This window comes from Alosa pseudoharengus, unplaced genomic scaffold, assembly GCF_046254945.1.
Source record: "Alosa pseudoharengus isolate Yale_2024_CS ecotype anadromous, Long Island Sound unplaced genomic scaffold, YU_APseudo_1.1 YU_APseudo_1.1_scf_20, whole genome shotgun sequence".
Taxonomy (NCBI): Eukaryota; Metazoa; Chordata; class Actinopteri; order Clupeiformes; family Clupeidae; genus Alosa; species Alosa pseudoharengus.
Window position 1 is genome coordinate 32,875,446 of NW_027468664.1, and position 15,304 is coordinate 32,890,749.

Sequence of the window (15,304 nt, forward strand, 5' to 3'; positions counted from 1 at the left end):
GAGAAGATGGATGAGCTGCTCATGCTCTTAAGGAGCTCCCAGTCACCTCCCTCTGCTCCAGTCGATGACATATTGCTGTCGTCCTGCTCGACAGTCACTGAGCTGCAGGAGAGGAGGAACAAAATGCCCTCCCTCCAGGACTTGTACTCTTGGACCTAAGCGGGCAGAGACCATCACCAAAGACTCCACATATCCTGCACACACACTCTTTAACTTCCTCCCCTCTGGCAGGCGCTACAGATCCCTGCACACAAAAACAACCAGACACAAGAACAACTCTTTTCCCACTGCCGTCACTCTCCTGAACTGCAGATAAGTGGGGTCATCCCCACTTTGACCGTTTACCTGCCCATTACATACTTTATCATTCCAATATACGTCTTGCACTCTACATTTGCACTATTACTTTGCACTCAACAGCCCACTCCATGTGTACTTGTATTGGTATTATGTCTTTGTATATTGTGTTGGTATCTGCCACAATGTATATTGTTGTCTATTGTACAGTGTGTCTATTTGTTGAATGTAGCACCTACCAAAGTCAAATGCCTTATGTTAATATACTTAGCTAACACGAAGTCTAATTTATATATATATATATATATATATATATATATATATATATATATATATATATACAGTGAGGCCTTTTATATTGTTTTTTTTGTCTTTTGATAATTTTATATTAAAGTTATAAGTTCCATCGATTTTGCCAGTTCATTCTTTCCTGCTAATATATAATAATGCATTCCTGCTCGTGCTGTTTAAAGTAATTAGTATGCAAAGGTTGCAATGTTAGGGGAGGGTTCCCTAAAGGTTGCAATATTTAGGGAAGGGAACGTTCCCTAAATGTTAGGGAACGTTATGGGAACAGTTAGGGAACGTTAGGGGAAGGTTTCTAAAGTTTGCAACGGTTAGGGAACGTTAGGGGAAGGTTTTTTAAAGTTTGCAACGGTTGGGGAACGTTAGGGGAAGGTTCTCTAAAGTTTGTAACCTTTAGATAACGTTAGGGGAACGTTCAGGGAACGTTTTATATAACCAAGAACTAACGTTTCCGGAACGTTCAGCAAACTTTCCATGGGAACCAAAACTTGCTCAAAAACTAACCTTAGGGTAACGTTTGGGAACCAAAAACTAACGTTTCCGAAACCAAAAACTATGGTTCCTAGAACGTTTTGGAAACCATAAATTGTTAGCTGGGCAGCCATGCAGTAGGCTATTATTGTGTTTGTTGAAAAAATGATCATTAGCTTATTTCTGTGAACAGTCTTCTATTACAAGTTAAACATGGCAAGGTAGCAAAGCTGAAAGTAGGCTTATTCTTGTTGTGTGTAAGGCGATACGTGATTGAAGGTGTAGCCTTTTGCACGTCTTTCGTATGAATGTGCGAGTTCAGTTCATGGTAGGTATAATTTTTTGCGCAGGCTTATGTTGTCGTTTCATCAGTGGAAACCAGATTTAGTTATGTTTTTGTGTGTAGTTATGAACACAAATAAAGGCAACATTTTCGTACACACTCAGATTTCTTTACTGAAAAGTAGCTATCCAAAGTTATGCAAAGTTAGGCCTATGCCATGTGTGTTAACGTTTCACACAGTCAGGATATCGGATGTCACTTCTACAAGTATCCCAGGCTTATCTTTGAACCTTTTTGAGCTCTTTAGTTATTTAGTTACTTAGGCTACTCACAAAAGAAGCATAGCATTCGCATAACCGGGGTATTGTCATACAGAATGGACACTAGAAAATTAAAAATTGACCGAGGTCCTCCGAAGTCCTCATTGTGACATATTAAAAGGGGGCGTGGCTTGGGATCGGTCAATTACATTATAAATATCAGAAACACTCTGGATATTAAAAAAGAATAAATTATTCTAAGGTTAGGGAACCAACAGACCAGTATAAATGTTCTTGAAGGGACCCACTCTGGAAATGCTCCAGGTCTGCCTTTAAAAACGGGGGGAGGGGGATTGGGGGGTGGACTTTGAACTTAAACTAATCTGCGATGGACCATGAGTGAATGGACAGCTGTGTGTACAGAGGGCATTGCTTCAAATTGGCCGGCTTCACACGTGATTCGCACGTGACCTCACGCGGGATCACGCGACTTTAATTTGTATTTCTCCAGTGACGCTGCAACGACGCTGCAACAACCCAAACAGCCGCCAGATGGCTCTTGTGAGCAGGGTGTCTCGTAGAAAGAAATGGAGCCTGGAAAACCCTACACAGACTTCACTACAGACTTTAGCAGAATGGTTTATGGAAATATGCCTGCCCTGCCCTAATAAAGAAATATTTGGTTAACTGCGAGTGAATCCCGTTTGCAGCCGTAGAAGAAATGTATACGCCCTGGCTGTCAGTAGACGGAGGAGTGCACAGTCTATGAACGCGCGACGCTGCAGCTCAGCGACTTAAAATGGCCCAAAACCACTTTGTATTAAGTTTTAATGACTCAAAAATTACATTTTTAGAATCAGAGAATGAAGAACACATCAGGTTCATTAAAAAGTATTTTCTATGTGTCAGGAAAGGCTTCAGAGGGTGGGTTACAGTTAACATGATAGTACCCAAATTTCAATAGCCACAGAATGGACTTCGTTTGGTACAGTATGTTTTAGGAATCATTAGCCTACATGCTTTAGGCTACTTCAGCAGATTTCGTTTATTTGGAGCTCCTTAAAATAGGCCAATTGTTTTTCATAAGGGTTATAGGTTTTCAGAACAGACAAGTCACATACAAACCACTGGGGCAGGTAAGAGCTAGCATACCCCAAATATACAATCAGATACGGTGGAATTTGTATAGGCCCTGAAGGTGAAAAATAAGAAAGTGTATCGGATAGATCATGTAATGTGCAGTAGCCTATAAGGATAAATCGCGCTGATTTGAAGTGACCTATAATAACTATCAGTGAGCCGCAGTGTCCCTGCAGCTGGCACAGCGCTTCACTTTTTTGACACTGCAATATGCACACATGAAGTGCGTTCAAATTCACCCATTTTTCTCTGTTCTCCTCGAGAAGTACTCATCACACATATGTCACATGAAAGAGCCTTTTCTCATCTTTTAAACGGTGCTAGCCACTTGCTGTGATAAACGGTTCGCGAGGAAAATAACTTTTCAAGAGATTTAATAATTATTCTCTCCGCCCATCTCCACATCCATAGACCTGTCCGGAATAAGTCCCGCCTCCGAAACAGCCGTGTCCACCCAACTTCCGGGCGTCGAATGTCTATGGGAAATAACATGACGTTTTGAAATATCATACCTGTCAAACATCTGTAGGTGGCGAAGTAGAAAAAAATGGTGGGCCGATTGGCCTACACACTTCTGCCATCTAGTTTCCACTGGATTTTTTGATTGTCGGTTGATTGTCTATTCCTCTCGGTGGAATATGTCACACACTCGCAACACATGACAAACCATATATCAGAGTAAACAGCAGACCTACCGAACACAAAGGTGTAATGCATTCCCGTGTATAGTTAGCCATTCCAGAGTAATCCGGTTTTTAAATAAATTGTAGCAAAATTCAACATGGTCTTTAGGCTTGAAAGCATTTCTTTAAAACGGAGCTGTGCTTACATCGCCTAGATATCTGTAAATATTAGAATCAGAGAATATACAGCTCATGGTTAAGAATTTGTCAATGTAGCCTTAATGGTTTATTTTACAAAATGCTAAGCATGCACAGGCCCGGATCTAGGCTGCTCAGATTGAATGAGGCTGCGCACAATGAATACCCGACCCCCCACCCCCGACACACACACAAAACATTTACAGTACGCAACAAAACCGCTCAGTTTCACCTACAAATGCCTTACTTTTCACCTTAAAACCCGTATTTAATAGCAAACATGACATATTACATAGAACTGTTAATTTTAATATTTAGAACATAGAATTTATTTTAATATTTACAGATATCTGGCTATATTTAACATTTATTTTCTATGCGGCCTGTTATGAAATCATGTATTGAACAATTTAAGCACAGTTCAGCTTTAAGAAACTCAAATAGTCTATGCATGCTTAGCATTTTGTGATCATTACAGTAAGGCTACTTTGACAAACTCTTAGTCAGCTGATTATAATATTTACAGATATCTAGGCGATATTTGTAACATTTTGTATTTGTATTGAACAATTTAAACACACTGTGAAACCTGAAGCCCAAAGTTGGAGACATGCATTTAGACATTGCTGCAAATGTAAAACCGGATTACTCTGGAATGGCTAACTGTACAGTGGAAATAAATATAATCGCTAGTCGGATGCAAAGCAGTATATAGAAAGAAAGGGGCACCAAGGCCACAGTGGCCTGTGAACCTCCGATTTTCAAAGGGAAATCACGGCCAACGCAAGGGGCAACGACGTGGCCGCCGTAAAATTCCCACCCTGCTTATAACACAGTTAAGGAATGACCAATGTTAACAAACTAACTGGCTAGATCACCTTAGAAAGCTAACATGCACATTAGCTAAAAAACAAACCTTATTCAAAACGAGAATAATACAAACACTAACACTACAGTTAAAGCTCTTTATTTAAACCAGCAACAAGAATCTATATTACATCTAGTCGCCTATAACCTTTATGGAAATATAGCTAAGCCCTCTCTACTGAAGTATGAAACAGCAAGTGATGCACACAGTGTGGAATGGTAGGGGAACACTGCTGCTCCGGTATTTATACTATCCAACCAGCAAATCAGCACCCTCGAAATTCAGAGGGGATGAATTAGAAAAGTGTGATTGACAGATTTAATAGCTGTCAATTAAAATTGACCAATTAGGTGGGGCAGAAGAAATATTTGGGGGGGCATTGCCCCTCCCAGCCCTATTCTAGATCCGGCCATGAGCATGCATGTATTTAAGTTTCTTAAAACTGAGCTGTGCTTAAATTAGTCAATGCATTATTTCATAACAGACCAAATAGAAAATAAATGTTAAATATAGCCTGTACTGTATATCTGTACATATTAAAATCAGATTATGTAGGCTACACAGTATAGTTACTGTAGATCAAGTTAGACAGCTCCAGAACTCATGCCAATGATTGCCTTAAAGGAGCCACACCACTTTTATGACACTATGGCATATGAATGCTGTTCTGTTGACTAATGATATCACATTTTATACCGTATCTACAATGGCTGGTAAAAGAGTTAAGTGCCTTTTTTTTCGGGGACCGAAAAGCAGTGACAGTTCATTAGAGTAAATGGTTTGTTTGTGCAGTTATCTTGAGTCTGTGCGTTTGTGTGTGGTGCGCTTGGCACACTGTGATAAATGTGATAAAACCGTAACATTTTGGGTAGGCCTTGGAGTTGCGTGACCAACTTTTAAACATTTCTCGGGGGAGAAACCCCTAAATCCCCTCTTACATAGGACATTTCATGTCTGGGCTTAAGTCTCGAACGTGTTGAGCTTCTAGCAAAGTGCCTACCTAGTCCTACCGCAAAAGCTCAATTTAATTGTAAAGTTGGGGCCTGAGGCTTGAGGCTAATGGCCTACAAGCTGATCTGATGTCTGATGTGTGATCAGTGGAATATGGGGAGGGAAGTGGCAGTGTTTTTTTTGCGCGTCTGCAGAAGTCAGCCAAATATGAGGGGACTGACATGCGATTCTCTGTGCTTAATGAAAATATACATTATTCCCAAATCACAAAATAATGGTTGAATATTACTGATGATATTTCATTGTTATTTAAGAACATGCAGTGCACGTAGGGCACCAAAAACATCTTGCTCGTAAAAAATCATCATACCGCATATTGTGGTGGGTCTGTTATTTAGCCTACTTACTGTAGGCTGCGCAAACCACAGGCCTTTATTTTGGGCAAGCCTGCATTCGAGGCAGGCCTTTATTTCATAAGGCTTCTGTTGAAGAATTTTATATAAAGCCTGCACTAACAGTTGTCCTCCTGCCCCCGCTACCACAGCTGTGTGAGCACGTCCCTGGATAGTATAAGTATATACTCTTTTGATCCCGTGAGGGAAAATAGTGTGGCATGCTAACGCGTTATGTCTCCTTGCAAACTTCACTATAGCGAAACCATTAATGAAAGCAAAGCAACCATACGTCTTCATAAAATAACAACTTGCCAGATATGCCTTCATAGCTTTGGGCTTCATTCAGCATTTTGTTCTTCCACTGGAAATGCTGCTTGTTTTTATTGTTTAGAAAACGTTTGAGGTCTTGAGTTAATGCATTAAACATTGTTTGCTGGTAATTCTGCTGCATAATTCTGCGGTATAAAGCAGATGTATTTGTTTATTGTACAGAAAAGTAAAAATAACCTGTCAAGCAATCAAATGACTACATTGCAGTCAAGAAGTAGGGCAAATTAATGTACGAAACCAAAACGTGGGTCATAATTGTCTCAACCTCTATTGCGTAGCCTGTTAAAAACACGTCGCTAGACAGTATTAAATCGCCAACAACATTGTTTTCTGCAGAAGCCTACCCCAGAAGCCTACAGATTAGTTCTGAACAGTTATTTCTCTACTGGCTCAATTATCCAAAAGGTGCTTTCTCTTCGTCCTCCGCAAATTGAGCAGGTAGTTCCGTAGAGACGTTAGAATAAATTATCGTTTGCGATTGACAACGTTGTGATAAGTAGGCTATAACACTAACTTTGCAAAGTTAACTTGAATGCATCAATTTTTAACAAAGTTGTGTAGGCTACACCGCGCCAGTTGTAGTCTGCATTAACAGTTCTTGCACAAGACACTGTTTTGATTTGCGTGGGGGGGGGGGGGTGCAGGCTGAAGCCAACCTGTTTGAGGGAGAGCGGTGCAAGGAGAGAATGCATGCTCTATCCTGCGCATATCTCTACAATGAAATAGAGGCTCTAGGCTAATCTATATTTTCAATAAGCAATGACTGCATGCCTATGGAAACAATAAGTCAATATATTAGAGAGATCAAGAGTAACGCAGGAATGGACGTTACAGTTAATTGTACTTTGTAACGCATTACCCCCAACACTGACAATAACGTAGACAGCAAATGAAGATATTTTTTCGTTTTGTGGAGCGGCACCGGTAGGGTATCAAAAGCAGATTTCGATTTTCGTTAACCACTGTGTAGCTAAGCCTTATGCCATACCCAAGTAGCCTAAGTAGGCTGGGATTCCTCTCGGCAACAATTAGGCCTATGTTTAAAGGTAGCCTTCTGCTTTTTCAGAATGGGCGGCAGGCAGGCTACTGACAGAGCGACGTACAGTGGCAGAGCGACGCACAGTGGCTGAAAGTGGTACTAAAGTTTCACGCAGGTTCACGTCACGTAATGCGCGAATGAAGTGGCCATTTCAAAGCAATGCCCACTGTACACATCTTAAAGTCACTCAGGTGCACAAATTGTAAGCCAATCACCTTGGTGTGGGTGGAGCAATGGTTTGCTGCTCTAGGCAGCATATTAGGGGGATTTGACTGGATGTAGCCGCCTGCAGCCATGACGTATGCTCAATACCAGTTTGAAAACGTATCAGAATCTCAGAAATAATCATTTTCCACCTCCTCTTGAGTTAAACAATTGGAGCTATACTCTCATTCCAGCGTAATAATCAAGGAACACCATGGGCACAGCAGCACAATGATATCATGCAGCACCTGAAAATAGTCCCTGTAGGATAACTTCCTGCAACAAGGTTGAGCTGCAGCAGACGAATTGGTTAGTGCCTGGATTATTACGCCTGAATGATAGTATAGTTCCATGTCAAATCAGCCTAGAAAATCACTACGTTTCATTTTCCGTTGGTCTTATTACACTTTCTAACTTGAGAGGAGACAAGTTTTAAATAGGAAAATTACCGGAAATCTTAGTCACTTTTAAACGCGATGCTAGCAGGCGAGATGCTAATGGTCTAATCCGATTCAATGATCTATGCTAGGCTGGAGCTAAAAGTGGTATCGCCAGACTCAGAGAACGGCTGGATGAACTGGAGAAAGGTAAAAATCAATTGTTTACATGTAACTCAAGGGGAGGTGGAAAATGAGTGTAATTGCCCAAATGGTGGAATATCCCTTTAAGACGGCTGCAGGCGGCTACATCAAGTCGAATCCCCCTATTCTCAGTTTCCACCATTTCTGCCATTGCTCATGTCACATCCTCTGCAGGCTGTTACCCCAGGTGTCCAGCAGAGGCGCCATACTATGATGAAAACACCGGGAACTGCACCACACTGCAGGACTGCACCTGCCTCTTCAATGGTACAGTCCTAAGACATGGCACTGAAGTGAGCACGCCCAGTGGACACTGGTGAGTCAGCAATTAGTTGAATGTACCATATCTATTGGGTGGGGGGGGGTGGGTAATTGTCATGTACTCATATATTTTTATTTATGTGTTTTAGCACATGCATAGATGGAATCATTGACTGTGGTAAGTTATTAATCCATTTAAGTGCATGGTTTATATTTTTATTTCATTGATTGTCTTATTTTAAAGTTATTTTTTGAGTTCTTATGATGAAATCTTTCAAATGAATTATCAAAGTATCAGTGGCTTTGATCAGTATCAAAGCCAATCTTGGTCATATCTGTTTTCAGTCCCATGTCCTACTACGACCACACCAACACCGTGGACGCCAGTAACAGGAACCACAACAACTTCTAAAACAACAAGTGGACCAATTCCGAAATGTGAGTTTTGACTGCTGCTACAATAGCTACCACTGTAAAGCACAGGGTGTGCCGTATAGCATAACATTAGCATGCTAGTCCTTGCTTCAAATGAGCCACCGCACGGCAAACACAGAATGAATGCTTTAGCATAGAATAGCATCAGCATGCTAGTTCTGGCTTCGCCTCAAGGTGAACACAGAATGAATGCATTAGCATAACATGATATTAGCATGGTAGTTCATATCATACTAATATCACCTCAAGAAAAAAACAGAATGAATGCCATAGCAAAGCACACAATAACATAGCATAGCGTAGCATAACATCTCACCATCAACAATTACACCGCTACCAACAACAACATCATTCACAACTACAACCACTGACTGGTCACATACAACACTGAGTACTACAGTATCAACCACTGTGGAACCTACAACAACTTTTACCACAATAACAGTAGCCACAGCTTCCAAATCTCCACAGGTTACTCCATGAGTTCTGACTGCTGCTACATGCCTTGTTGTTCCTACACTTAGCCTGACGAGCCAGACCCACATCAAGATGTAGGGTCTGGGATCTTACCATTGGCAGTGCTCAATCCGAGGGGTGGGATAAACGGTTGTCTTTCAAATTTCCTCTGCACTCAATAGGATAGCTACAACTCATGAGTCCCATGCATTTTTCCACCAGCAGAGCTAGTTGGCTAGTTGATCAAACTTTTGACAATTTAAAAAAAGCTTAACTCGAATCGCGATTCAAAGACCGCTGTTCGCCAGCAACAGCATCCATATTCTTTGTTTTCAATTAGCAGGAAATTCAGTCGCCGACTCTATACACGATGTGATTGGCCTGATAGAAGTTTCATTTTTCCAGCTCGAAAGCCAATGGAGAGTTGCTAGACTACCCTGGCTGCAAATTACATTTGCTGCTGCTAGGGTGTGTCTAGATTTCTAGGCTATCCTACACTGTATACCTGGGGGGTATTCCAGAAAGCAGGTTTACTTGCTTAACTGGGTATGTTAACCCAGAGTAAGCAGTAAACCTGGGATTTCAGTTCCAAAATGATCAGGCTATATAAGTCACTATGGTAACATAGGCTCTGAACTTATCTGGGTATGTTAACCCAGAGTAAGCGGTAAACCTGTGGGCTATACTACGAATCTCGATTTCTCGATTTTCTCAAAGCCAGGGTATGCTGTGACACGAAAGTGGCTCTGTTTTAGCATCGCTGTATCACCATGGTGTCTTATGCTGCCAAACAAACCTGGTCGGGAGCAGGTTATGTGCTAAGTTTTAGCTCAAATCGTGTAAAACTACTGTCTACTGACCAATCAATTATTTTGAAAAACAAAGTAATCTCACGTGTAGGATTTTGTCATATATCTTACAGGTGGAGCTCTGCCTCTACAAACACGTTTTAACAGTGTTGTGCGTGCAAATTTGCCACTATGGACGTGCATACCATACAATGACAATCGATTTATTTGATGTTATAGGCTAGACACTAAACATGACCGCAGTGTTAGTGTTGCATGGTGCACCGATACTACAAAAGTATCGCAATACCCTGAAATTAAAAATATCACGATGCCTAATTTTATTAGTATCGATACTTTTGAGAATGACCGTGTTCTTTTGAAGTAACATGCGTGTGCGCAAGGCATGCTTCTAGCGCCCCCTCCCCTAGCCTGTGGCTGTGCGACTTTTCTCCTCACACACATAAGCGCAGCTATCCTGCCATAAACAGCGAGACATGGCTGCTAGTTTAAGTGATGGTATGGTAACACATAATAATAGGCTAATATCAAGTTGATTTGCTCACTTGCATCTCTCAAGTTTGTGTTGCTAACCTACCTAGGCTGTGGGAATTTGGTAATTTAGGCCTACTATTTGGGTTTAATGTAATTTAGAAAAAGGCTACGCAACCATGGCAAACTTTTACATCTGGAGAGAGATCCTTGCTAACTATCCCGCTAGCTCAGGTCACGTCTGTCAGTAGTGCTCACTAAAATCATTAATGAACATTGCAAGACACTACACACCACATTAAAGATATGCCTAAGTGTAATAGTTTAAAGATCAATATGAAGTATTCAAATTGCTAAATATGTGTACTAGTAATTATGCAGATTAAAAAATACTATACATTATTAACTAAATACACTTTATTTGAATTTCAAAATATATGAAATATGACAAGCCATCATTTTCCGTGTGTGTGTGTGGAGAGAGTCAAGCAGAATCTAGGATGGCCACTGATGTGAATGATCACATTACAGTATATTCAATATTACTGATTACTGGTGGGGGCCCCCAAATCAAATAATTTTCTTTAAAAGTATCGAAGAAGTATCGAAATCGCAATTCTTGACTTGGTATCGGTATCGAAACATTAATTTTGGTATTGTGACAACACTACGCAGTGTAGATTACGCTATCGCTCATAAATGCGGAGGTAATTGTTTTTTAATATAGGCGGTCTTGTGCGTCTCCACTTTTCACAATTGGCCAACATCATCTCAACACAGAGAACGCGCACAGATCTGAGCTGAAGGCTTAGTTTGACAAATATATCACATAACTGCTATCGTAGAATCACTTAACTTATACCCCTGAGTCAAGGCTTTGTGTAGCCTCGATATGTCTATGTCTAACGTGCTTCGTAGTATACCCCACAGGTTTGGTTGGCAGCATAAGACACCATGGTGATACAGCGACGTTAAAACAGAGCCACTTTCGTGTCACAGCATACCCTGGCTTTGAACGCAACATATCTCGCTAACCCCACTAATCGAGCTTTGTATTATACCCCACTGCAGATGTTTTTGACTGCAAGGCCATTGAGTCAAGTTGTTGTGGTGGTCCTGCTTCTGTCGTTTCTCACAGTACTCATACAAATGCCGCATTAGTTGTTAAGGGTCATTCACACCAAGAACGATAACTATAACCATAACGATAAAAACGTCCATACCGAACAACGATAAACAAAGTCTCTCCTTGTGTTAATGAATGTGACGGCTAAAATGTGATGGGTTCTGATTGGCTGTTAGCTTTTTATCGTTCTCAAAATCGCTCTGAAAGTGATCCCCAACGATATCGTTCTTCATGTCATTATCATTATAGTTTATGTGTGAACGCCATCATTCATATTAACGAGAACAATATTTGTTTAGAGTTATCGTTATCTTGGTGTGAATGGGCCTTTAGTTCTTTGGCTTAACTTTCACCTTCTGTTTTCATCTTCTGTTAGACTGCTGCTCTTTCTGTTTACACAGAACGGCATTTTGTTCTTTGGCTGAACTGAGCACCATCTTCAGCGTGAGAGACCTGTAGCTAAGTAACTGCTGTGTTGCTGCCGCAGGTGTGTGTTTTGTTTCGGGCGACCCCCATTACAGAACCTTCGAGGATCACAAATATGACTTCCAGGGGAGGTGCAACTACATCCTGGTCCAGGAACGGTCCCCACGGTACGACTTCAGCATCGTGGTGGACAATGAGGCCTGCGGGTCTGGGGCTTCTGGGGTCTCCTGCGCCAGGAGGATCATCATGAAGTTCCGAAACCACACTGTGGCCCTCAGCATCCAGAACAATTACATCTACAGCTGGCTCAGATCGGTAGCAGTAAGTACTCAACACAACATAAAGCATCATGCACTGAAAACACAAACATGTTATATTACCATCAACACTGAAAACACATACATGTTATATTGCCATCAACACTGAAAACACATACACATACATGTTATATTGCCATCAACACTGAAAACACATACACATACATGTTATATTGCCATCAACACCGAAAACACATACACATACATGTTATATTGCCATCAATACCGAAAACACATACACATACTGTACATGTTATATTGCCATCAACACTGAAAACACAAACATGTTATATTGCCATCAGCACTAAAAAAACACACAGTACACATACATGTTATATTGCCATCAGCACTGAAAACACACACAGTACACATACATGTTATATTGCCATCAACACTGAAAACACATACAGTACACATACATGTTATATTACCATCAACACTGAAAACACAAACATGTTATATTGCCATCAACACTAAAAACACATACAGTACACATACATGTTATTTCAATCAACACTGAAAACACATACAGTACACATACTCACTGTATATTACCATCAGCACTGAAAACATATTTAACCCCAAGTGTACATGATTCGCAAGAAGTTTCAGTTGACAAATACTGTACTTTTCAAATGCCAATGTTGGTTGTCAAATGTGGATTTTGACTAGGTCAATTTTTTTGGCCATAGTTAATCATATAGTGAATATCTGGTCATGTAGTGAAGATCTGGTATTGTGACAGTCCTTTGTCATGCAATGGGAAACGTGCCCAAAATAGAGTCCCCATGTCTGTGTCCTGCAACCCCCAGACCACGCTGGACCAGCGGCCTGTGTTTCCCCCCTACGAGCAGCATGGAATCCGCTTTGAGACCACCACACACATGGTGACTGTCTACATTGACAAAGTCGACACCAAAGTCTCATTTGATATCAACAACAACATCATCATCACCCTGGGGGAGAACTTCCGGAAAAACTCAATTGGACAGTGCGGTGGGTATCAAAGGAAGACGTCACTGTCACCATGGAAACGTGTTATAGACTAGATCTGGCCATGTCTGATGTTTAGAGAGCATTTATAACAGCATCAAATTTACTTTATTTATTTAATCTGTGTGCACCTGCAGAACAGGCAATACTTTTCTGTTGATATGGTCCACACAAGTTTTTGAAAGTGGAGGCATGACATTTAAAATGATGGTGTAATAGAGGCACTTTAATCTACATGACTCACTGGGTTTCACGTGAGGGTTCTTGTGTGTGTGTGTGTGTGTTTCCTCACACTATTTATCTTTGTATTCAGGTGAGTGTGGAGGCAGTTCTTGTGTGCGCCCTGATGGTCAGATAGAGGATGACACGTGCTGTCCACAGACTGCTTATGACTGGATCTCCCCCGACCCCAGCAAGCCCCAGTGTGCTTCTGCACCACGAAACCAGTCCTGTTCTCCACCACCACCATCTACACCACCACCCACACAGTCACCACCCACACCGTGCCCCACTCCTATCTGTGACCTCCTCACAAAGCCGTAAGATCCAGGGCCCAGACCATACATACTGTACATCATGGGTCATACTCACACAGCCGTAAGATCCAGGGGACAGACCATACATTATGGGTCATACTCACAGCCGTAAGATCCAGGGGACAGACCATATATACATCATGGGTCATACTCACAGCCGTAAGATCCAGGGGCCGGACCATATATACATCATGGGTCATACTGGGCTGCTCTGTCTGCATTACACTATACAAATGCAACATTTACATTCATTAATTTACATTTTATTATTTTATTCATATTACAGGGGCCATTGTCCATCCTCCTTATCCACTATGCTACTGCATGCTAGCCCATGCTAGCCCAGCTCCTTATCCACTATGCACTATTCATTCAAACCTTTATTTTCCTTATCGGGTGTACAACTGAGGGCAGCCCTCATTTTCAATGTAGCCGAGATACAACATAAAACAATAATATAATAACAGCAACCACTGAGATCACAGCCATAAAAATAGCTAAAATAAATAAGAATAGATAAAAATACAATACAGACAATCAGGTAAAACAGTTACAGACTGGGACAGGGAGGTTTGTTACTAATGATTTGAATTGACCATAAGAAACTAAATGATTTAGTTTAAATGTGCGTTGAATTTAGTTCCAAGTGGTGGGGGCATCAAAACAAAAAGCTGACTTTCCCAACTCAGAACGAACACTGGGAACTTTAAGCTGAAGATAGTTATTTGAGCGAGTAAAATGAGGACCTGAGTGCCAGCTTAACAGAGAAGATAAGTAAGGTGGAAGTTCTCCAATAAGGGATTTGTAAATGAACACTATCCAGTGTCTAGTCCATCTTTCTGTTAGGGATGCCCAACCAATACTGTCATATAAGATACAGTGGTGTGTATTAAATTTGGCACCTGTCACAAACCTGATAGCAGAGTGATAGACTGTGTCTAGAGCTTTAAGGGAGGATGGGGTAGCGCTACCACCCTTAATAATAATAATGATAATAATAATAATGATGACACATTTCTTTTTTATAGCACTTTTCAAGACACTCAAAGATGCTTGACAGTTATGTTACATAGGAAGAACAAACAGAGAAGGTACATACTGTAGACAAGGTTACATGTCAGACATAAAAAAACGTATGTGCATGGACCAAGCAGAGGCAAAGCTAGAGAGGTGGGCAAAGAAAGGAGGGGAAAACTGGGAAAGTCTGTTAAAGGAATTATCCGGAGTAAAATGCACTTTAGATCGATTTACGGATGATTGGGGGTACATACGTTGAGTTGACATCAAAATCATGTCATTCGGATGTGTTTTGAGAAAGTTTGATGGTACCGTTTTAGTCACAACTCGTAGCCTGGAAGTCAGCGGGGCATTTCAATTGCGCCGCTACAAAACGCTATTTTTATACCTCTTCTACAGTTCCAAACAACATAACACTTACGTGGTAGTGAGTAGAGGGTCCCTAAAGCCAAACCGAAGTATTTGCCGCCACCTTCAGGGGAAAGTCCGTAGGAGTCTTATTGATGAGTGT

General features: G+C 41.1%; 1 protein-coding gene across 1 annotated transcript in view; it reads left to right on the forward strand.

Moving 5' to 3' along the window:
* Positions 1 to 12,176: 12,176 nt before the first annotated feature.
* Positions 12,177 to 15,304, forward strand: part of LOC143136510 (uncharacterized) — a 13,753-nt gene continuing 10,625 nt past the window's right edge. Inside the window, exons 1-3 of the mRNA XM_076297230.1 lie at positions 12,177 to 12,251; positions 13,060 to 13,243; positions 13,554 to 13,779. Of these exons, the coding sequence (XP_076153345.1) occupies positions 12,177 to 12,251; positions 13,060 to 13,243; positions 13,554 to 13,779 (485 nt within the window). The remainder of the gene's footprint in view (positions 12,252 to 13,059; positions 13,244 to 13,553; positions 13,780 to 15,304) is intronic.